General features: G+C 40.2%; 1 protein-coding gene across 4 annotated transcripts in view; it reads left to right on the top strand.

Annotated features, from left to right (window-relative positions):
• Positions 1 to 4605: 4605 nt before the first annotated feature.
• Positions 4606 to 25037, top strand: part of pabpn1 (poly(A) binding protein, nuclear 1) — a 46000-nt gene continuing 25568 nt past the window's right edge. For 2 of the 4 annotated variants that reach the window (XR_009821166.1, XM_062021063.1), the window contains exons 1-3: positions 4612 to 5092; positions 6577 to 6685; positions 22052 to 22119. Coding sequence is in view for 3 of the 4 variants with exons in the window: in XM_062021063.1 (XP_061877047.1) it covers positions 4958 to 5092; positions 6577 to 6685; positions 22052 to 22119 (312 nt within the window). In the remaining variant the exon portion in view is untranslated. Of the gene's footprint in view, positions 5093 to 5300; positions 5449 to 6576; positions 6686 to 22051; positions 22120 to 25037 lie in introns of those variants that run through there. The other 2 variants (XM_062021061.1, XM_062021064.1) reach the window with 2 other exon arrangements.

Raw genomic sequence — 25037 nt, 5'->3', positions numbered from 1 at the left:
GTGTGTGACAATCATTGGTACTTTACCTTAACTTTAACTTTACACATACAAACTGTAGCACACAAAAAAGCTCATTTAATTAAAAAAATATTATGGTCTTACCTTTACTTATAAATGAAGTCCATGCGCTGCTGTTGTGCTGGATTAATGCACCCCTGACGGGAGTGTTATATCAACTAAAGCCTACACTTAAACTTTCCAAGTGCAAGATTGAATCTATTTAAAAAAAAGTGTAACCGAGGGTTTATAAATGTCGCCTATACTGTATGAAACTACAAAATAACACAAACGGGGGCTCCAGTGTCCTCCAAAAGACATGCACCTGGGGATAGGTTGATTGGCAACACTAAATTGGCCCTAGTGTGTGAATGTTGTCTATCTGTGTTGGCCCTGCGATGAGGTGGCGACTTGTCCAGGGTGTACCCTGCCTTCCGCCCGATTGTAGCTGAGATAGGCTCCAGTGCCCCCGCGACCCCAAAGGGAAAAAGCGGTAGAAAATGGATGGATAGAGTCTCCAGTTTACACAAGGACCACTTTATTTACCTTCTTTCAAAAACCTCCGCTCCACTCCGTGTCATCACTTCCGCTCTTAGCGCTTTCAAAATATGAGCTCAAGGCATATACTGTATAACAGCGTATAACAGGAACTTAACATCACAAAGAGGAAAGCCCATAAAAATAGGTTACAAAAGTTATTTAATAAGAAGCCACAAAGTGCAAAAACAATATTTGTGTTGGAGTTGTGAATGAATGAAATATGAAATCCGTGCTGCAGTCTGCAGGTGTACCTAATGTTGTGGCCCAGCAATCATTCACACCTTCTCCAACACGAACATTATTGTTTTTGCACTTTTTGGCTTCTTATTAAATAACTTTTTTAAATAGATTCAATCTTGCACGTGGAAAGTTTAAGTGTGGGCTTTAGTTGATATAACACTCTTGTCAGGGGGTGCATTCTCTACCACCAGGAGGCGGGATTAGGTCTTTTGCAGCCGTTTTATGATCGCTCAGCACAAGAAATACTTGCACACATACAGTTGTTGACAAAATACACTGTACATTATATACCTCAACTAACTAAACTATGGAAATGTATAATATAATTCATATAGCAATACGGTCTCACTGCACAGCAGGCCAGCAGTTAGCCGAGTCCGCAATCCATGTTGAGGCACAACGCAGTGACGTGCCTCAACTGGCTGCTGATCACCGCACCGTCTCTTCTCAGTATTTGAACGGCAAATGTGAAAATTCAGCGATTTTGAATAAAAATAATCTAAAACTGGTGAAGTTAAATGGAAAATAACTTTATAGTATAATCACTGGATACATATAACAATTTTATTTTATTTTTTTATTTTTACATTTTTTTTCTTTCCATAATGGCACGTGAGGCCCCGCCTCACCTGCCTCCAGTGACTGCACGTCACTGCTTTATACCCAGTGATGGGCAAGCTACTTGGAAAATGTAAGCTAAGCTACAAGTTACTCTCTCGCACTTCACTGTATTTATTTAGTATGCCCTTTCTTTGCACCACCCTTATTTTCTCTACCTACAGGATAAAAACATCTATTGACAAAAGACTTGGGTGTTTGGGAACAGTTAAATGCTGTAGAACTTCATGAACCCATCTTGTGTTCCTAAATTTGTGTTGGACGTCTTAGATGAAGAGAGCAGTTATGATTTTGGTTTACGGAGTAAACTAAAAACTTAAGTTTTGGGGTGTTTTCTCTAAATGCGTACATGTTTCTAAATATGGCCCAAGGACGCGTGCTATTTTGGGTTTCCTGCACGTCACCACTAAAGGAAACCTTATCTGCGGGAGAGAAAATCCCTCTGCCGTTTTCAAGTATTTTAATTTTGTTTTGAGTGATCAGTTTGAAGCGCCCCTCTGACTCCCTCGTCATGTGACATTAGTATGTGACTTTTCTGATTTAGCTTACTAGTTTCGATGACCTGCCTTATCTTGCCTCTGATTGGTAAGTCCGCAATGTTTCGCCTTAACCATAGCCAGTCATGGTTTTTGTCCGTATGGATGTTCTCGTTTATCCAGGTCATTGTATTTTCTCCACATTTTTTTTGACTGGTTTCGCAGTCTATTTTGTCTTTGTAGCTTTGATGTAAGCTACATGGGTCTAAAAGTAGCTAAGCTACAGGAAAAACTACTCGTCAAAAATGTGGCCAAGCTACCGCCACTTCACTGAGAAATGTAGTTAAGCTAATTAGCTTAGCTACATGTAGCTTGCTACTTCCCATCACTGTTTACACCTGAAGGCATATCCGACATTGTCGTGTATTGAAGCCTTCACTGTCGAGGGACTCTCAAATTGCCACCAGCGTGGGCCTGAAACCCACGGTCTTTCAATTTATGGTGGCTTTATATGGGATCTGCTCCAGGATGACAAATCAGGTAACAAATGCGGACTTTCCCAACCACTCAACATTTGAGTAATGAGAGAGAGCTTTGCTACATGCAAGTGAATGTCGCTTCTTTTATGCTAAACGAGTGGCAGCTAACGATGCGTTCCCATACATTATCATTTCAAAAGCCCTACTAGGTTTACAAATGAGCGGCATTATGATCGAAAGCCAAGTATATAATTGATCTTGCTAATTTTACCGTGGTCACATCTGTATTAGTTATGGTTCCTGTAACACATGAAACAACAATCTGAATATATCAAACATTCAACTTGAATGTCTCATGACCTAAAGTTGATTGACTGTAGTTTCGAACCTTACTTAGTTTGAAGACAATAATTGATATCTAAAAAATACTTTATAATTGTTAATGTGGTGTGTTCGAGAAGATAAGTGGCATCCCTCCATTAAGGGACAACCAACACGGGACTCGGCAGCCCTTTGGCCGTACAGGCCCTTCACCCTCCGCCTCCGGTAACTATCCAATATTAATTTATAAATACATCTCTCAACCCACAGTTTCTCTGACGGATACAAATCCAATCTGAGTGCGCCCCCCCTTATTCCCGTCCATGTTAGTCTTTAGAGGCTTTGACACATTCCCGGTGCAGAAATGCAAGATCAGCAGGTATTTTGAATGTGGCGCCAAATATAACTATGTATATTTCTCATACTTATTAATTATTAAACCTACAACCTTCTGACTAAAGACAATCCGAAGCGTGAGTGAATAAAAGTATTGGGACAGGAATTATTTGCATAATTTATCTTCTTTGCTTATCAGGTCACATCATCTCCCTTCATGCAGGTCACACCTACCAAGGCCCAATGGTGGGAGCCTCCTGCCTCTTTTCCATAGAATATCTGAACTGGTGTTTAGAGGGCAAGACAGCAAGACAGAAAAAACTGAAGAAAACAAGGCAGTCCAGAAAGTCCTCCCTCATGGCAACCACTCAGTGGTCCAGGCGGGAAAGCCACTCAACTAAAGGCCGCCACACCCTGCAGGCGCCTTGTTCCTCCTAGGGGCTCTTTGTCATGGCTCTCTTGCACTCAATGGTGCTCGTTTGCAGTCTAATGTGGCGACTTGTCACATTCTTTAATTTATGACCATTTGACCTGCTATTCCAATGGTTCTCAAACTTTTTTCCCACGAGGTACCGCCTAAGAAAAACACTTGGCTCTCCAAGGACCACCAATGTTAAGTTTGAAAAGTAACACTGTTTATTATAGACAAATAAACACAGTATTTTGATCAAGTGATCCTTTGACGTGCCACTAGATACAGCCCGTTTACCACAGTTTGAGAATCACTATGCTATTTCAATTGTCTGTGGTAATTAGCAACAAGATCAGCTCAATTTTAAAAGATGCACGCCTAATTTCTTACCAATATCGAATTTATTGGCCAAGTACATTCAACACACAATTAATTTGACTTGGTAGACTATCTGTTTAATGCAAGAAACAAAGAAAAGGGCGACAACTACGAGAGTACAGTGGGTGAGTAATTTGTGGCGCCATCTTGGTACGAAAACAAAGGACATTCAAAGAGCACAGAGCTGATGCAACCAGCTGCCGCGCCAAATGCTGTAGTTCTCCATGCAGCAACGAAAGTATAATACATCGAGAAACAAAAACATGGTGGTTAAATTGTAAGACATATGGATCAGTATTTATAATTCTGAAAAAAAATTCCACAGTGCATTGTGGGATTTGTCGTTGCCGAAGAGAGCTTTTATTTGTTTACCAATCAATATATGCTACATTTTCCTACAAAATGTGGCTGACTTAAAAGTAAGGTTATTGTATAAACTATAAAAACAGTATTTAAAAAGTATTCCGACGGAGGGCTCTATTAAAATACGTCACAACATGAAAGCGTTTAGTTTAACGACATAGTATAAAAAAAACAAAAAAAACGGGTATGTTCTCTGGGGACTAACTTTAGCCATCCAACGAAGGTAAGTTATATTCGGTAAAATTTGTTTATTTAACTTATTGAAAATAATGACATTTTCACTTTGATCTCGTCGGGTTAATTTGTGGGTTACCTCTGTAGTGTTCGGCGGATCTTTAATCCAATTAAAATCAAGCATTTGATTTGGCACCCGGAAAAAGCTAGTCCCTAAACCTATATGCATGTGAGCAGGAATAAATGGGAGGGCCCGTATTGCCCAATAGCGAATGGGGTTGACGCATACGTCCGCAGTGGCACATTTGCTCCGCCCCCGGCCTCCATTTCTGAAAATAGGCTACGACGCCGCCGCCGATGTCGTGTCTTCGCCTTCTTTTTTAAACTGAGTTAAATAATTGAACAAGACTCTCAGGGCTGTGACTCAAATGTCAAGTTAACATTGTACGCTCTTCCAAAAGTGGCTATATCTTAGCTAGTATTTTATTTCCTGTTTTAACTTTAGCAAACGGCGTTTTCCGCCGCACCCCCTCTTGAACGTCCCACTCACTCCCCCTTGTGTGAGTAGGGGCCTGCTACGTTACGTTGGCCACGAGGTGCGTTGTTACACTCGGAACGGGACGATGGCGGAGTTCGGCAATGGACTAGCGGAAGAATCTCTATTGGATTCTGACCCCGGACACCCGGAGCTGGAAGACACGGTTGTCGGTGACGAGGAACCGGGTTTAGAAGAGGGGGAAGCTGCAATAGAAGACCCGGTAAGTGAAGGCTATTGTTACAGCCGGGTTGTATGAACAAATGTCGATATACTGTACTTCGGTTTATTAAAACATTATTAGCACAAATCTGCGTTTTAAGATTGACTCACATGTATGTGGCTACTATCGTATTAACCTCCATTACGGTTCGTGCAGTGCAGTGCAGTGTAATTTGGTGGTGACATGCGCGATATCGGCCGCCATCTTGGCGCTAGGGTGCGAGACCGAGCCTCTCAAATCGTCTAAAAAAATGCAAGAAATGGGACTCATGAGACCGTAGGGGTAACGGTAGGGTAGGCTGCAGCTTCTAAACACAACCGCGCCGCCCCCTTCATTGAGAAGCCGCCTTATTAACGGTAATGATAGGTTTGTGTTCCCTTGTCTGCGTTCGGCATCATACTCGCTGCGGCATTTCGCAGAAGTGTAGCTGACTAGCGATAGCCGGTTAATGCTAGCACAACTTGCTACACCGCGATACAATGCTACCACCTGGATGTACGCCTTTTTTAATCACGTGACACGATACAATGTGTTTTGTCACTGTTGAAAATGCGTGTGACCACTGAAATTCAGGGTCATGGGTAGCTAGGGTGGCGTTGGCCGTTGCCTGTTATTTTGTTTGCACCGTTTTGAAATGTTTTTGCGACTGCGGGGTTCTCTCCAGGTACCCCGGCTTCCTCACAAAAACATGCACCTGGGTATATGTTGATTGGCAACACTAAATTGTCCCTAGTGGGTGAGTGTGAATGTTGTCTGTGTTGGCCATGCTGGCGACTTGTCCAGGGTGTACCCTGCCTTCCGCCCGAGAGCAGCTGGGATAGGCTCCAAGCGGTAGAAAATGGTTGGATGTGATGCTAGTTTTGATAAAACACGTGCTTGATGGCGGGTCATTGCGACACGTCTGTTCGAGCTGGCTGAACAATGAAGTCAGGTTGCGGAATTATAGAGGTCTGGTCTACATTAATCTGTCTGGGCTTTCTCGTAATTTTTTATACTCATTGTTCCTTCAATGCAATAACCGTGATATGCAATGGTTGTTATCTCATGTCAATGAGCTTACGCATTTGCAATGACGGGTCAGTGCATCTTTGGTTTCGGTCTGGGTCAGCATTGCCATAAACGGAACTGGAATGACTCCCACTGCATTGCACCACTCTTCCAGGATGGGCCACATTCACATGGGACAATGCCATCTGTGTTGTGCACCAAGTATGGTACACACAACCCTATTTGTCTAGCCAAATGCTTGGTGTCTGCACTGTCTGTTAATCTTAGTTGGGCCACTGTTACCCCCAGAATTTGATCTCATCATGCTTTCACCCTTTTGATCGTGAGACAATGCTGGAAAAAATACCATACTGTAGTGACCGCTTTACTAGCTTTATACCAGAATTGTCATAAATAATTGTAAAAAGGTTAAAACAACATTTTCCACGTTTGGTGTCCTGTTTGAGCTTCACTAGCATTTCTGTATCTGCTCCTAGGAGCTGGAAGCAATCAAAGCCCGGGTGAGAGAGATGGAGGAAGAGGCAGAGAAGCTGAAGGAGCTGCAGAACGAGGTGGAGAAACAAATGAATCTCAGTCCCCCACCAGGTAAATTTGTGTATGTGTATTATTGTGCCTGCACTATCAATTCAATACATCATCGTTATGTCTGTTGTACCAGGGTTGCCGTGGGGCATAAAAGATCATTAAGTCATTCTACAGATTTTGCAAAAATAAAGGCCTTAAATGACATTAAAATGCATTAAGTACAATGTCCAGAGGCATTAGAAAATATAGTACAATTGTAGGACTGGGCCGATAGTCAATAAGTCAATCAATCAAACGATAAATTAAAATTAACTAAGTAACAGTGTGGTTATTAATAAATTGCTAAGTCTGTATTTATTTTCTTCGTCTTTGGCTTGAAAACAAGAGGTCTGGTAATGTCCGAAAGCGTTAAAAGCGCTGCCTCCATAGCGGCCCCTTTGCTGGATGGCAAAATCAACAGTTTTGCTGTTCTTTCAGCACTGCTGGCGCCATCTACTGTACCAGGGCTCGAATTTAACCACGGCAACTGCGGAAAAAGCCGCGACCGCCCTCGTCACTTGCGGTAATGCCCTAAAGATTGAACAACATCGATGGCAAGAACATGGCGTGACCGCCCTTGATTTTTACTTGTTAATGGATGAGGAATTTAACGGTAAACGGTATAATGATCATTCACGATAAAATTGCCAACATCGATGGCAAGAACATGGCGTGACCGCCCTTGACTTTTTACTTGTTAATTAACGAGGAATTTAACGGTAAACGGTATAATGATCATTCACTATAAAATTCCAGACGGTTAGTAATACTGTCTAAATATAATTTATTAAAGGATTTAGTAGAGAACATCGACGATAAAGTTCGCAACTTTTGGTCGCTGATAAAAAAGCCTTGCCTGTACCGGAAGTAGCGTGACGTCGCAGGTTGAAGGGCTCCTCACATTTCCCCATTGTTTACACCAGCAGCGAGAGCGATACGGACCGAGAAAGTGACGATTACCCCATTAATTTGAGCGAGGGTGAAAGATTCGTGGATGAGGAACGTGAGAGTGAAGGACTAGAGTGCAGTGCAGGACGTATCTTTTTTCGCTCTGACCGTAACTTAGGTAAAAGGGCTCATTGGATTCCACACTTTCTCATTTTTCTATTGTGGATCACGGATTTGTATTTTAAACCACCTCGGATACTATATCCTCTTGAAAATGAGAGTCGAGAACGCGAAATGGACATTCACAGTGACTTTTATCTCCACGACAATACATCGGCGAAGCACTTTAGCTACGGAGCTAACGTGATAGTATCATGCTTAAATGCAGATAGAAACAAAATAAATAAGCCCCTGACTGGAAGGATAGACAGAAGATCAACAATACTACTATCAGGAGACACCGAACCAAACACTGGACTTGTAACTACACGGTTAATGCTGTGCCGCCTGTCGAAGCCTAGCAATGCTGTTGCTAACGACGCCATTGAAGCTAACTTAGCTACGGGACCTCGTCAGAGCTATGATAAAAACATTAGCGCTCCACCTACGCCAGCCCTCAACTGCTCATCAACACCCGTGCTCACCTGCGTTCCAGCGATCGACGGCGCGACGAAGGACTTCACCCGATCATCGATGCGGTCGGTGGCTAGCGTCGGATTGCGCGTCTGCTATCCAAGTCAAAGTCCTCCTGGTTGTGTTGCTGCAACCAGCCGCTAATACACCGATCCCACCTAAAGCTTTCTTCTTTGCAGTCTCCACTGTTCATTAAACAAATTGCAAAAGATTCACCAAAACAGATGTCCAGAATACTGTGGAATTTAGCGATGAAAACAGAGCTGTTTGTATTGTGATACAATGTGTCCGAATACTCCCGTTTCAACCATTGACGTCACGCGCAAACGTCATCATACATAGACGTTTTCAACCGGAAGTTCCCCGGAAAATTTAAAATTGCACTTTATAAGTTGACCCGGCCGTATTGGCATGTGTTGCAATGTTAAGATTTCATCATTGATATATAAACTATCAGACTGCGTGGTCGGTAGTAGTGGGTCTCAGTAGGCCTTTAAGAGCGCACTGTTGTGTTTAGATGGAGACAGTTGTGTACAATATTGGAGACAGACGTAATTGTCCCCACACTAAAAGTATACAGCGAAGGAGAAAACAATTGGATGGTTCTTATTTTCTCAATACAGCATCCATCATCTGCTGTGACTTGAGAGTTAATGGTGTGAGGAAATATGCAGCAGGCGATGTGTCGTTTTTAAAGTCTTTAGTTTGTTTACTGGGATGCTCACTTGTCCTTTATTTAACTGCAAACTGTATGTGTTCAAATAACCTCAATACTAGCTAAAATGTTTTGTCATTTTATCAAATTGAACGCAGGCTGTGAAGATTGTGTATTCGATGTTAGAGGTGTCACACTTTATTTGTGTTGGCCAAACTGTTGCACTGAACCACAAGGAGATGTTGTTGAAGAAGAACAAAGCTTAGACTTAATCTTCATTAGCCAAACTGCTTTGAGTTTTATAATATCAAAAAGTAAACACTGTTTTTTTTACATTACCTGTTTTTTTATGTCACAAGGGTATTACTTTAAAAATCATTCCTGTGACACAGCATTTTGTTTGTTTTATTGTGTATAGTTAATTCGTATACGACATATTTCTGCTCAAACTCTTAATGGATCTATCCCGATACAGCATCTACATGTACATATAACCGTACATGACTTGTGTGCATATATATATATCTCGTAACCTCCGGACTATAAGCCGCACCTGACTATAAGCCGCACCAGCTAAATTCAGGGGGAAATACAGATTGCTCCATATATAAGCCGCACCCGACTATAAGCCGCAGGGTTTTGATGTGTAATTACCGTAGTATATAGGGGTTCCTGCTACCACGGAGGGGATTGTCGGGACAGAGATGACTGTTTGGGAACGCAAAGCGTCCCATTTATTAACTATAAATCTTTCAATCATTCAATCAAACTTTCACATCTTTGACATGGCGAACAGCATTTGTGCAGAGTACAAATAATACAACGTTGCAAAGTAATACAAAGTGCTCGCATGTACTTTATCAAAATAACCAGCCTACCGGTATATGAAAAGTCAGTCTTTAATCATTGTGTCATCGTCTTCCTCCTGCATACTAAAACCACCGAAATCCTCTTCGTCTGTGTCGGAGAAGAACAGGCCGTATATAAGCCGCACCGTTGTATAAGCCGCAGGGACCAGAACGAGGGGAAAAAGTAGCGGCTTATAGTCCGGAAATTACGGTATATATATATATATATATTAGGGGTGTAACGGTACACAAAAGGTACAGTAAGAAAACAACAACATTTTTTGGTTATTTATTTACCAAATTTGTGAACAATGGCTTCTTTTAACATTGGTAACACTATAATAATTCTGCTCACGTTAATCCACATTAAACTGCCTCAAGTTGTTGCTCAGATAAAATAACATGACAAAACTTTTCTTCTACAAATAAAAAGTGCAACATTAAACAGTAGAGACAGAAACTCTTCATTTAACATAATGTCCTTTTTTGCTGCTTCAACACAGCTCAATCAACACAGAAAAAGGTAAAGTGAAATAACAGACAGACAGGGCTTTGCTGTCCGTAACACGCACACACAAATGAGCTAACGTTACGCTAAAAGCGAATTAGCCTTCACCTCAAGCCAAGACTGCAAGCGAGCTGAGCTGCAGTTTATATTTCTAGAACGTCAACGAGCTCATAGTGATGTTACTAGTAGTTGACTGGGAAGTGTTTATTATAATTTGGGGAGAGTCCGCTGCCTGATGCTTACCTGCTAAACGCTAAGCACTGACTACATGCGCTCTGAATACGCACTGCTGATTGGCTGTTACCGCTCTGAATACGCACTGCTGATTGGCTGTTACCGCTCTGAATACACACTGCTGATTGGCTGTTACCGCTCTGAATACACACTGCTGATTGACTGTTACCGCTCTGTATGTAACCAATCAGATGGTTGTGTGGGTGGGACAATGCTGGGTGCTGTGTACTGACAGAGACCGGCAGCAGGAAGCGGATCAGTGTTTCCCCCAGAAAATTTGTTAGTTACTGAATTGGCCCTAGTGTGTGAATGTTGTCTGTCTATCTGTGTTGGCCCTGTGATGAGGTGGTGACTTGTCCAGGGTGTACCCCGCCTTCCGCCCGAATGCAGCTGAGATAGGCTCAAGCACCCTCGTGACCCCGAAAAGGACAAGCGGTAGAAAATGGATGGATGGATGGAAGGTGGTGGGAGGGGGCGTCGCCCGGGATAGGCAGCAGGACGGGGAAGGGGGTGGGTGGGTGGGTGTAAGGTGTAACTGTCGCCATCGCGTCTCCACCTCATCGCTTCCACCACAACCTGGGGGGGGGCAATAGACTACAGACTCTGATTACATTGAACACATTGTTTATTAAAAAATAACCAAATAACAATACCTTATAATAAATAAACATATTAAAGAAATAAAGAAGCCTACAATTTTCGGTTGTGTTTTCCGCTCCATTTGCAGAATGGCGATATACTGTATATCTCGATATTTTTTCCGTAAAATAAAAACAAAACACAAAACAGTCCTAGGTACCTCAGATACTAAGTGTGTCATTATTATGACTTAGTAAGTCAATATTTTGACTTAGTAATTTTATGTTAGTCTAAATTGTCAGACGATCGCTTCTCTGATGTATCCATCATGTCCAGAAGTCTCTTCTTTATCTGGACGTCTTCTACTGCATTCAGCAACTTTGTCTTGATTGGAAGTTTTCGTTTTAGTCTGTCGTGCTTGTGGCTGTTGAGTTTTGCCTAGTGAAAAAAAAAAAAATTCATAAGGATTTTCACAAAATTACATTCAATAATCATGAATACATTATTTGGGATAAACCCACTTTAGATAGTGACATGTTATTTACAACATGTCAAACGGCCCTCAACATTGTCGGGAAACAATGTGTGTCAATAACGCACTTCGAGGTATTTTACCTTTGACAGAAAAAAAATAAATAAAATGCAACTGCAGAGCTACTTAACTCAATATTATTTATTACAAGAAACTACTGAAAGCATTTTTAATACAAACCTATTTAAATACATCTAAAACAGCTGAACTTTAATATATACTTGCCATCTTGACTTCTGATTCCAAAGCAAGTATTTTAGTGACACAGTTGTCAAACAATGATAATATTAAAACAAATGGGCAACATATGATTCCACATTGTTGAAAGTGGTCATCTGAGAGCATTTGTAATTTCAGTGCAATTCAGATCAAATGTTTTGACAATATTACTTCCTAGCAATGAAGTTAGCGCCCACATACCTGAAGTAGCGCTCTTCTCTCTTTCACCACAGAAGATTGTGGATTGCTCCTATTGGAATCTTGCTGCTCTTGTACATCATTTGGCATATCTTTGTCTGTGACCAGGCTGTCAAGTGTGAATGGAGAATCCCAACTCCTGTGAGAGCTTGTGTCAATATCTGATGTTTATATTCCAAATTGAATGGATGTTGTTGATGGAGAACCGCCCCAGATCTGCTCGCATAGCTCGAAGTACAGCAAAACAACTCTATCGTAACCTCTTCTTCCACCTGCGTCGACTGCTTGTCTGTACTTTCCACGAATCGCTTTCAGTTTAGTGCCGATAGTTGTTTTTGTGATGTCCTCTTTCCGATGAGGAAATTCCTCAGATGTCCCTCCAAGTTCGTACCGCTCCAAAATAGGGTAAGAGTGTCACCATACTTGGACTGCCAAATTTCCCAGTCAACACTTTGAGTTTTGTTAACTTTAAACTACAGAACGATGCGTAAAAGTAGCTCTACTCCTCTGTCAGTCCACATACAGGACTGTCTCAGAAAATTAGAATATTGTGATAAGTCCTTTTATTTTCTGTAATGCAACTAAAAACATTTAAATGTCATACATCTGGATTCTTTACACATCAACTGAAATATTGCAAGCCTTTTATTATTTTAATATTGCTGATTATGGCATACAGCTTAAGAAAACTAAAAAATCCTATCTCAAAAAATTTGAATATTTCCTCAGACCAAGTAAAAAAAAAGATTTATAACAGCAAAACAAAATCAAACATTTGAAAATGTCAATTAATGCACTCAGTACTTGTTTGGGAATCCTTTTGCACGGATCACGCATCAATGCGGCGTGGCAAGGAGGCATCAGCCTGTGGCATTGCTGAGGTGTTTTGGATGCCCAGGATGCTTCAATAGCGGCCTTTAGCTCATTTGCATAATTGGGTCTGGTGTCTTTCAGCTTCTTCTTCTTCACAATACCCCACAGATTTTCTATGGGGTTCAGGTCAGGGGAGTTGGTAGGCCAATCGAGGACAGTAATGCCATGGTCAGTACACCAGTTACTGGTGGTTTTGGCACTGTGGGCAGGTGCTAGATCATGCTGGAAAATGAAATCATCATCTCCATAGAGCTTTTCACCCACACCGGGTTATAAGCCACACCTTCAATGAATGGCATATTTCAAAACTTTGTTCACCTATAAACCGCACCGGGTTATAAGCCGCACCTACGCTGCGCTAAAGGGAATGTCAAAAAAACAGTCAGGTCAGTCAAACTTTAATAATGTATTACAAACCAGCGTTCTAACAACTCTGTTCACTCCCAAAATGTAATGTGCAAATGTGCAATCACAAAATTGTAACACTCAAAATAGTGCAGAGCAATAGCAACATCAATAACTCAACGTTGCTCGAACGTTAATGTCACACAACACACAAAATAAACATTTAAAGCTCACTTTCTGAAGTTATTCCTCATCCATAAATCCCTCGAATTCTTCTTCTTCGGTGTCTGAATTAAAAAGTTGGGTGAATACGGCATCCAAAATGGCCGGCTCCGTCTCGTCAAAGTCATCAGAGTCAGTGTCGCTGTTGTTGTCCAGCAGTTCCGTGAATCCTGCCTTCCGGAAAGCTCGGACCACAGTTGAGACCGATATATCCGCCCAGGCATTTACAATCCACTGGCAGATGTTGGCGTATGTCGTCCGGCGCTGTCTCCCTGTCTTAGTGAAGGTGTGTTCGCCTTCGGTCATCCATTTCTATTTCTATTTCCGTGTTCTTCTGCGTGACTTATTGCCTTGAATTTAAACTCTGCGTTGTACGTGTGTCTCTTAGTAGGAGCCATTTTGTGGTCGTCTTTACAGAAACACACAAATGAAATGAAACGTAATATCCGCGCGCTTCTTCTTCTACGGGGGCGGGTGCTTACCTTGGTGGTTGCTTACCGTAGAAGAAGAAGCGCTTCCTCTTCTACGGGGGCGGTTGCTTACCTTGGCGGTTGCTTACCGTAGAAGAAGAAGCGCTTTCTCTTCTATGGGGAAAAAAGATGGGCGCTGTTTACCGTAGTTGCAAGACCTAAACTTTATGAAAATGAATATTAATATTAATCCATGTATAAGGCGCACCGGGTTATAAGCCGCACTGTCAGCTTTTGAGAAAATTTGTGGTTTTTAGGTGCGGCTTATAGTGCGGAAAATACGGTAGTATTGACGGATAGATCTGAAGTTGATGTAGACTAGAGATTTAAGTGTTAAATAATGTATGTATGCCCTGGCATACGATTATCATTTCATGACAGAAGCAAAAAACATTTTACACTTTTATATTGAAATAAATACACCTACAACTTATTAAATACAAATATAGAAACAACTACTGGCAGCGGTAAAGTTTACTGAATAACTGAATACATTTACATATGCCAAAAAATTGTTTTGTTTTGTATTATTTATTAAATAAATTAACGTTTATGACAAAATTTTTCCAAAACACAATATAGAATGTGAGATACAACGGAGAATGCATACATTTATCATTTGTTTGTCGGATAAGTCACGATTGGTTGAGATTAGGCCAATCAGAGGCAACATAGGGCGGGGTCATTGAACCAGGAAGGGCAATCACAACAGACATCCCAAATGACGACGACAGAGTTGATGAAGAGAAGAGGGAATTTTCAAGTGGCCGACTTATATTAAAAAAATAACTAGTGTAAGATGGCAGAGGGATTCTCTTCCTTAGATGTGCGTGTGTGTGTCTATATATTAGGGTTGTCCGGAAACCAATAAATTGCCGGTACCAAAATGTATATCGATACTTTTCTAAATAAAGGGAACTACAAACAATTTTAATATTGGCTTTATTTTAACAGAAAATCTTACAATACAATAAACATATATTTCCTATTGAAATCAAAGAACAATTTTAGAAGGTTAAAATATAAATTAAAGGGCATTGAACATTTATTGGGCTTTTATTGTTGCACTCAAAGAAAAAAATAAAATGTATCATATTACATATAGTCTGCCATAATCAATGATTAGGTCAGAATATAATAAAAAGCTTTACTGACATATATTAAATGCTTCATGATTTATGGTTGCCACTCCTGGTCTGTGCTTTACGAAAAATACAATTATTAGTAAGTACTAAAAACCAAACTAAGGATATATGTACCCAGATACACCATGTAGCAGGTAAAACACACATTGTTCAAGATAAAACACAAATTGTAGGAATTTGTTGCAATAGTAATTTCACTTGGATTATTTAACTGCTAATTGGGCAGTTTTAACTCTAATATTTGGCATCAAGCCAAGCAGCTGTGTGCACGTCCACGTAGCTACATGTATGTATGTACACGTGCACAGCGGGGAGCTGTTAACTCGTGAGAGTAGCATGTGTGTGTGTTTAAGAGAATGGCAATGAGTGAGTAAAGTCAGTGAGTGAGTCAGCGGGCGGGTGAGTATAGAGAGAGAGGCATGCACTGCACAGTAGAGTGAGGAACGGGTCTGGTTGTGTCCTGCAAATTTAACAGTAGAGCAACCAGATTGTCACAAATCAGTGGCCTCGTCTTTCTGACCTAAAAGCAGAGTTTAGCAGACCCTTTGACAGGTAAAGTGAACGATCTTGCCCCCGACGAAAACATCGACCCTGACGGGATCCCCTTGTGCTCTTAGACTACAGTCTGCACCGGAGCAGAATAGCATCACCGGTGTAACAACTACATTATTACCTGTCACTCTTTAAAGTTCTTGTGCAGATCTGAGTGTTCATTATTTAAATGTTTACCGACGTTTGAAGCAACGGTGGTAATACTAACCGCCATGTTTGGCGAGGTGTGTTTTAAAGCAACACTTTAAGCGCGGTGCTTCCTTGTTTAAAGCGTCACTTTTATCGTTGATTTTGAAGCCCAAATACCTCCGTATAGCGCTTCAGCACCCTCTTTATTAACCAGTAGAATTCTCGTCTTTTGACATTCCTCCTCTCCAAGATGTACAGTGCTTGTATGCACTTTGTGTATGTGTTTTGACACATCATGCGCCACGCTCTGTAGTCACCGCCACACAGCGTCATTGTGAAGTGAATTATATTTATATAGCGCTTTTCTCTAGTGACTCAGTTGCATTTAAACCAGTGTGGGTGGCACTGGGAGCAGGTGGGTAAAGTGTCTTGCCCAAGGACACAACGGCAGTGACTAGGATGGCGGAAGCGGAGATTGAACCTGGAACCCTCAAGTTGCTGGCACGGCCACTCTACCAACCGAGCTATACCCCGCCCCCATTCATTCAGATTAAAGAACGACATCAGTACTTTTCAAAGGCAGTGTCGTCCCGATTTCAATCAATTAGTATTGCAGTATTTTATTAGTACCGGTATACGGAACAACCCTATTGTACAGTATGTGTATATATAGTTAGGTCCATAAATATTTGGACATTGACACCATTTTCAGTATTCCAGCTCTGTACAACACCACCATGGATTTGAAATGAAACAATCAAGATATGCTTTCTAGGAATTACAACACATTTTATATGTGCCTTCCACTTTTTAAGGGACCAAAAGTAATTGGACACTTGGCTACTCAGCTGTTCTATAGCCAGGTGTGTGTTATCCCCTTGTTTTTTTCCATTTATTTCATTTACAAAGAGCAGATAAAAGGCCTAGATGTCATTTCAAGTGTGGAATATTAATTTGGAATCTGGGGAGGTCATCTCTCAATATGAAGTCCAAAGAGCTGTCACTATCAGTGAAGCAAGCCATCATTAGCCTGAAAAATCAAAACAAAGCCATCAGAGAGATAGCAAAAACTTGAGGTGTGGCCAAATCAACTGTTTGGTACATTCTTAAAAAGAGAGAATGTACTGCTGAGCTCAGCAACACCAAAAGACATGGAAGACCACAGAAAACAAGTGTGGTGAATGACAAATCCTTTCCCTTGTCAAGAAAAAGCCCTTCGCAACAGTTGGCCAGATGAAGAAAACTCTCCAGGAGGTAAGTGTATCTGTGTCCAAGTCAACAATTAAGAGAAGACTTCACCAGAGGAAATACAGGTTTTTCATCACAAAGTGTAAACCATTGGTGAGCCTCAAAAACAGGAAGGCCAGATTAGAGTTTGCCAAGAAACATCTAAAAGAGCCTGTGCAGTTCTGGAACAACATCTTATGGACAGATTAGACAAAGATCAACTTGTAGCAGAATGATGAAGAGTATGGAGAAGGGAAGGAACTGCTCAAGAGCCAAAGCATACCACCTCATCAGTGAAACATGGTGGTCATAGTGTAATGGCGTGGGCATGCATGGCTGCTAGTTGAACTGGATCTCTTATATTTATTGATGATGTGACAGCTGACAAAAGCAGCAGAATGAATTCTGAAGTGTTTCGGGCAATATTATCTGCTCATATTCAGCCAAATGCTTCAAAACTCATTGGACGGCGATTCACAATGTGGACGGACAATGACCCGAAGCATACTGCGAAAACAACCAAATAGTTTTTTAAGGCAAAGAAGTGGAATGTTCTTCAATGGCCAAGTCAATCACCTGGCCTGAATCCGATTGAGCAATAATTTCACTTGCTGAAGACAAAACTGAAGGGAAAATGCCCAAAGAACAAGCAGGCAGTGAAGACATCTGCAGCAGAGATCCGGCAGAGCATCACCAGGGACCAAACCCAGCGTCTAGTGATGTCTATGGGTTCCACACTTCAGGCTGTAATTGACTGCAAAGTATTAAGAAGTGACAATTTGATTTGTCCAATTACTTTTGGTCCCTTATAAGGTGGAAGGCACATATATAATGTGTTGTAATTCCTACACCGTTCACCTGATTTGGATGTAAATACCCTCAAATTAAAGCTCAAAGTCTGCACTTAAAGCACATCTTGATTGTTTCATTTCAAATCCATTGTGATGTTGTACAGAGCTGGAATACTGAAAATGTTGTCAATGTCCAAATATTTATGGACCTAACTGTATATATGCACTGTTGGCGTTTAACACACTTTTTGTGTCTTTTTACGCAATTAAATAAAAAAGGATGTGCATTTCCGGAAGTTCGCGCGTCCCCAGGACGTGGATTTGTTTTTTTTGTACCGACTGCCTTCTCCGGGTCAAAACTACAGTTTGCTTGTTTTTTTTATCACTTTCTGTCGGTGTTTTGTTTATATTTGCCGGTGTCGTGCGAAATTCTGTATCCCTGAATTATTTCGTATCCCCTGCGCGCATTGGGGCGAAGCTCTGTTTCTTGCTCAGACAGCGGCAGCACTTCTGTGTTATTAGCGATGTCAATGATACAAAATGTGGATTCTTACGATCATGCTTTGTCAAAAATGTTGTCGGTGTATTATGTGACATTCCGACCCGAATAAATGCTTTTTGATCATAATAATTTGTATTCTCATCGCTGCACAAGCTTCTCTATTGTATACGGTGGAATGCTGCAAAGCGGTTGATCAGCCTACCTATTTTATGGAAATTACAGGATGTTTCCTGTAATTTGGTTTGTTATGTATTTGATCTTCTGATATATTAAAAAATAATGGGAACAAACACTACAGGGTAGACTCAGTTCCATGTAAAAAAAAATAAAATGAAAAAACATGTATTTTATGCCAGAAAGTGTCCCACTTACATTTATTTTCCCCAAGCGTTGTACTAACATCATGTGGATAATATGTACAGATTGTATGGCATTGTACAAAACTTGTGAATTTGGACTCAATTTATTCGTGACAAAAAAAGTTAGTAGAGGATACATAATATTTCAGCATATTTCTGTGCTGCCATAAAATGTGTCCTTCCCCCTCAAATGATGTAGTAACTTCAAGTTGTTTATTAGTATCATTTACAGATAAATGTGTACATTTGAACTCATTTTATTAATTACAAAAAAGTTAGTAGGGGAAATCAGAATATTTCAGCATATTTTTGTGCTGCCATAAAATGTGTCCCCCTTCTATTTTCTTCAATTGATGTACTAACTTCATGTGGTTTATTCTGTACATATTTAGCCTCATCAACAAAACTTGTGAATTCGGACAAATGTTATTAATCACAAAGAAAGTTAGTACAGTATACATATTTCAGCCTCTTTTTTTCTTTTTTGCAAGATTTTTTTCATGTGATTCTCAACCTATTTAACAATAATGAAATTGTTATTGTTACATAATAAAGATAGATCTTGTAGAAAACACACTGTAATATAGTTAGAACATTAACAATGCCTCTCAAAAGTACTTAACATAGTTATACAAACAATATCACTATTACTTGCAATTTATTTTTGGGCAACAACACAAGCGAAAGATAAGAACAACAAAACAAACACATTGGCACAAAAGTTTAACAATCTATACATATTACTAGGAACTAGGGCTGTCAAAATAACAAGTTAATCATGTGATTAATGAGAAAATATATCAGTAATCATGTACAGACTTAAGTTTAATCAGGCAACTTATTTGGGCCGTACACACTCTTTTAGCTCAACATACAGTCAGTGATCAGATCAATGTGGTCAGATGAGTCAGAAGACTCTGACTGGTGTGATCACTGACAAATTCACTTACATAATACACCTTTGGATAATTTTAGATAAAACTGTTTCTAAGTTTTGTGCTAATACTGTAAATGACATGGATTCAAGTGAAATGTTTAAAAACTTTCCTGGATGACATTCGCAGAATAAAATTCTAACTGTGCAAGCTTCCATTTTGTAAGAGAGCCCTTTGTGCGTGCGTCCCTGTCCGGCTCGCGTGAGGCCAATTATAAATTACAAAATAAATTAAAAAAGTATCTATGTCGAGTGTGCAATACAACGGTGCTGCTTTTGTTTTGAAAAGCGTTATTTGTATTACTTCCGTGTGGACGTATGCGCGTGTGGGATTGTGAGTGAATGTGAACAGCGGCAATCACAAATTACAAAATAAAGTTTAAAAAACATCTATGTCGTGTGTGCAATACAACTGTGCTGCTTTTATTTTTAAAAGTGTTATTTATGGGCGTATGTCCGGGTGTAACCTGTGAGCGAAGGTGCACAGGGACAAGTGATGAGACGCTAAAAAGAGAAAAGTTGATGACAAATGGCGTGTTTTCAACAAGACATGGACTGCCAAGTATTTCTTTCCAGAAATTAAAGGTAAAGCCGTGTGCTTAATTTGTGGTACACTGGTTGCTGTGTTTAAAGAATATAATTTGAATCGCCACTACACGACGAAGCACAAGGAAAAATACCGGAATCTGTCTGATGAAGCGCGCGCAAGGGAGGCTGATGCATTGATGGTAAAACTGCAAACCCAACAAGGACTTTTTGCCAAATTTCACACCCCCAGAAATGCAGCTGTCAGGACAAGTTTCGTCATTTCTCACAAAATCGCCAGAAAAAGTAAGGCGTTTTTTTCTGACGGAGAGTTTATTAAAGGCCTACTGAAATGATTTTTTTTTATTTAAACAGGGATAGCAGATCCATTCTATGTTTAATACTTGATCATTTCGCGATATTGCCATATTTTTGCTGAAAGGATTTAGTAGAGAACAACGACGATAAAGATCGCAACTTTTGGTATCTGACAAAAAAAAGCCTTGCCCCTACCGGAAGTAGCGTGACGTAGTCAGTTGTACATTTCCGCAAAGTTCCCTATTGTTTACAGTGATGGCGGCCAGAAGTGAGAGCGATTCGGACCGAGAAAGTGACGATTTCCCCATTAATTTGAGCGAGGATGAAAGATTTGTGGATGAGGAAAGTGCAAGTGAAGGACTAGTGAGGAGTGGAAGCGATTCAGATAGGGAAGATGCTGTGAGAGGCGGGTGGGACCTGATATTCAGCTGGGAATGACTACAACAGTAAATAAACACAAGACATATATATACTCTATTAGCCACAACACAACCAGCCCAAAGGACCGTTCACCTAACCCAAGGTTCATAAAGCTTATATATTTACCCAAAGTTACGTACATGACACGCACGTACGGGCAAGCGATCAAATGTTTGGAAGCGCGCGGGTGGGACCTGATATTCAGCTGGTAATGACTACAACAGTAAATAAACTCAAGACATATATATATATATACTCTATTAGCCACAACACAACCAGGCTTATATTTAATATGCCACAAATTAATCCCGCATAAAAACACCTAGGTGTTTGTTATGCTAGCGCCTAGCTATAGCTAGGCGCTAGTATACTAGCTCCCGTCCATATAACCCACCAATACAATTCAAACACTTGCACAACACACACAATCACTCAGCCCAAAGGACCGTTCACCTAACCCAAGGTTCATAAAGCTTATATATTTACCCAAAGTTGCGTACGTGACACACACGTACGGGCAAGCGATCAAATGTTTGGAAGCGCAGCTGCATACTCACGGTTCTGCGTCTGTGTATCCAAATCACAGTAATCCTGGTAAGAGTCTGTGTTGTCCCAGTTCTCTACAGGCGTCTGTGTATCGAAGTCAAAGTCCTCCTTACTCCTCCTACATACATAGACGTTTTCAACCGGAAGTTTCGGGGGAAATTTAAAATTGCACTTTATAAGTTAACCCGGCCGTATTGGCATGTGTTGCAATGTTAAGATTTCATCACTGATATATAAACTATCAGACTGCGTGGTCGGTAGTAGTGGGTTTCAGTAGGCCTTTAAAAAAAATATAACTTGCTTAAAAGATTTCAGTGTGTGTATAAGTACTTATTAAGCAGATTCAACAATGCAATAATGATAACCATGATATTTTGGTTACGATAACCAAGATATGAAACTTTCATATCATTACATCCATAGTTTTCATTAAACAATATCTTGTATTTGTTTTAGTATTTGAATTTCACAATACATTTCATAAAACCACATCAGGTGATGTAAAATAGCGAGTAGAGTAGTAGTCTGTCAGTGAAGATAACTGAGGGCTGTCTGGGTGCAAACAGACATGCAGTAACTCATCCATGTGTAGTTGAAGTGCATGTTCACACAAATTATACATGTTGAATAAAAGAACAGTAATCACAATTGGACTAATATGACGTGTTAACATGAAGTTTGTTTCTTCACTCACAACTCACTTTTTGAAACTTGAATTTTTTTTATGCTTTGCAGTGGGCCCAGTCATCATGTCTTTTGAAGAAAAGATGGAAGCAGATGGCAGATCTATATACGTTGGAAATGTGAGTTAGACTTCCATGCACAATATGCTCATTTTGTTTGTATCCGGCCCGCCAGCGTCTACAATCCCAGGTTAAATGGGCATCTACATCAACAGTATGATTGGTCTGAGCAGGACAGGACAGATTTTAGAAAATCTGTGGTGGTGGCATGGTCAATGTGACATTATATTATTTGTATAATTGTAATTTGTATAAATAATTTACATACAATAATAAGTCTTAATATTAATTATTATTAAGTGAGTTTTTTAATGTTTATGACAACCTTTTTCCAAAACACAATATAGAATGTGAGATATAACAGGATAATGCATACATTTCTCATTGGTTTTCAAAACGGTTACAAAAAAGTGGGACCACAAAAATTTACTGTGGGACCCCATTTTTATGTCAAACGATTAAGATATTTAATCTCGATTAATTGCATTTGGTTATAGTTAACTCAATTAATTGCAGATACATATCATTTTTCATCATTAAGTGTACCCTAGAAATAATTTTCAAGTTTTAACACCTTGAACGGACAATTACTTTGCTTTAAATAAATGTTTTTTAAACATCGTTTTTTAAACAGCTCAACACAAAAATGACAATCATGATTTATTGACAATAAAAAAAATTGCCACATTTTGTAGAAATACAGAATTTCTATTCCTGCTTTAGGAGCAGTTGCATTCAGAGGAGGAGCTACACTTCCCTGATTAGATACCTGCTTCATGCATAAATAACACAAAATGTTGATTGTTATGATCGTGCTTTTCTACCGCTTGTCCTTTTTGTGGTCATGGGGGCTGGAGCCTATCCCAGCTGTAATCGGCAATATTTCTACCTGAATAAATGCTTCTGATATTCTGTACATTACATGTTGTACAAGTTAATGGTCTTTATATTGCTGCATGGTAATGTTTTAACCTTATCTATTAATTAATAAAATGTAAATTCAGTCTGTAATCATTTTGTAATTGATGACTCAACCAGAACATGTTATACAATCATTTAAACAATATTTCAGCCAGCCAAATTTTTTTTCCCCAAAAGTATTAAACTCCAAATGAAAGTGAATCCAAAACTTTACATTAACATTACAAAGTACAGTATGAGGAACCGAGCTGCTTATAACTATTGCAAGTTAAAATGCAAAGCCAACGTATTCTTATACAGTAGGCTTTTTACCTGGAGCAGACGTAGAGGATGGTCTCGCTGTTATTGTCACCAAATGTTAACGCTAAAGGTGCCAAATGCAGGAGTTGCAGCCGTACATCTAACTTGGCTGCACTCTTAAGCCATGAGAAAAATCCAGGTGCTTCCTCGGATTGGAAGTATTCCCACCACTTGCCTTGATTTTGGCGTCACAAATACTGCAACAGCGTAACCTGGAAAAGACGAGCCACACTTTAGAGCGTTTTTGTCATGAAACATTGATGGGTTGCAAGATTACTAAGAGCATGTTTGCTTCGAAATCGCCTGTTTTCTTCTCAAGTGCTAGCAAGTACTCACCACTCGCACTTGTGAAACAGACATGACGTCATGCGCAACCCAGGCGACCAAAACATGGCACCCTTGGATCTTGCGTGAATAGGCGCCAAAAACTTACCGGCCACTGGTGCCCATCCCTAGTGACAAAGCATGATCGTAGAAATGTTTTATTTTGTATATGTAGTTAAACAGGATGTATAGCATAGTGCTTTTATTTTGAAGCCGGAAAAGTGTGATTGGTTTGAGAAAGTGTCTTGACATGTTTTGATGTTGGATTGACTGTTTGCAATAGAAAAGTCTCCTTTCGAACACAGAAGTGAAGCACCACCCGCCTGAAATACGCACGCAACAGGCGTTTGCTGCAGGGATGTCGCCTCTTCCCAAAGCGAAAAATAGTCCTTTCTTTTTGGGAGAACAATCTGCCAAGGCTTTAAATTTTATATTTCCATAAGGTAGTCTTTCCTTTGTCCATTTCTGCTCGCTTGTGGCTCATAAATAACAAGTGAACTACAACCAAGTTCCCTCCGCTACGGCACTCCCCGAGGGTCAAAATGGACACGTGTTAATCGGGCGTTAAATTTTTTTTGTGCCGTTATTGGAATTTATAATTGACGTGTTTTTATCACATTAACTTTGAAAGCCCTAGTATCAACATATTTTGTTATATTGTTTTGCTCTATTTTTATAATTGTACAATGTAACGCAATTATAAATACATAATAAAAATGCTACCAGTGGCAGCTGCAGGTCTTTTTAAGTAGTTTACCTGTTATTGGACAGCACAGTCTCCAATAACGGGTAAAAGATATGAACATGCTAAATTTTACAAAGAAAACTTCACTTAAAAAATTTACAATTTTCAATATCAATAAGAACAACTAAATTAAAAATGAATAATACTTTTATATTTCAAGATTGCTGATTCGCTCATTTTGCTGTCAATCAAAGAGGGATTCAGCCCAGAGAGGTCAACCAATCATGCGGAAGCCCGGTGACCCCCTTTCGATCACTCTTTGACCGTGAGCACAACAAAGTCGAGCATTTATGATTGTCTCTTTTGGCTTCAGCGCTGTGACACTACCTAATCAATGAAAAAAAGTTGCGCACACTGTCACAGGAGTAGTTGATTCTAAACAAAAGTTAAACGCATCTTAACGCATCGTGTCAATGAAATGCAAACACAAAAAAACATATTTGACCACTTTCTTTATATTTTAGGGGAAGCTGAACTTCCCTTGGAGTCTTCGGCAATGCTACTGCTGTATTACCTGGGTCCATAACTTCAGGACAAGAATTGGCTCTAAGGGCTGGGTGGGTCTGGCTGGAGTGCAGACCCACCCAAGCCGAGATTCACCGCCCAAGCCGTCAGCCGCCGGAGCAAAAGGTGGCAACACGGCTGAGTGGGCGGAGCAGACACTCGTGTGCATCTTGCTTACGGTGGA

This window comes from Entelurus aequoreus, linkage group LG15 (assembly GCF_033978785.1).
Source record: "Entelurus aequoreus isolate RoL-2023_Sb linkage group LG15, RoL_Eaeq_v1.1, whole genome shotgun sequence".
Taxonomy (NCBI): domain Eukaryota; kingdom Metazoa; phylum Chordata; class Actinopteri; order Syngnathiformes; family Syngnathidae; genus Entelurus; species Entelurus aequoreus.
This window is presented reverse-complemented; position numbering and strand designations above follow the sequence as displayed.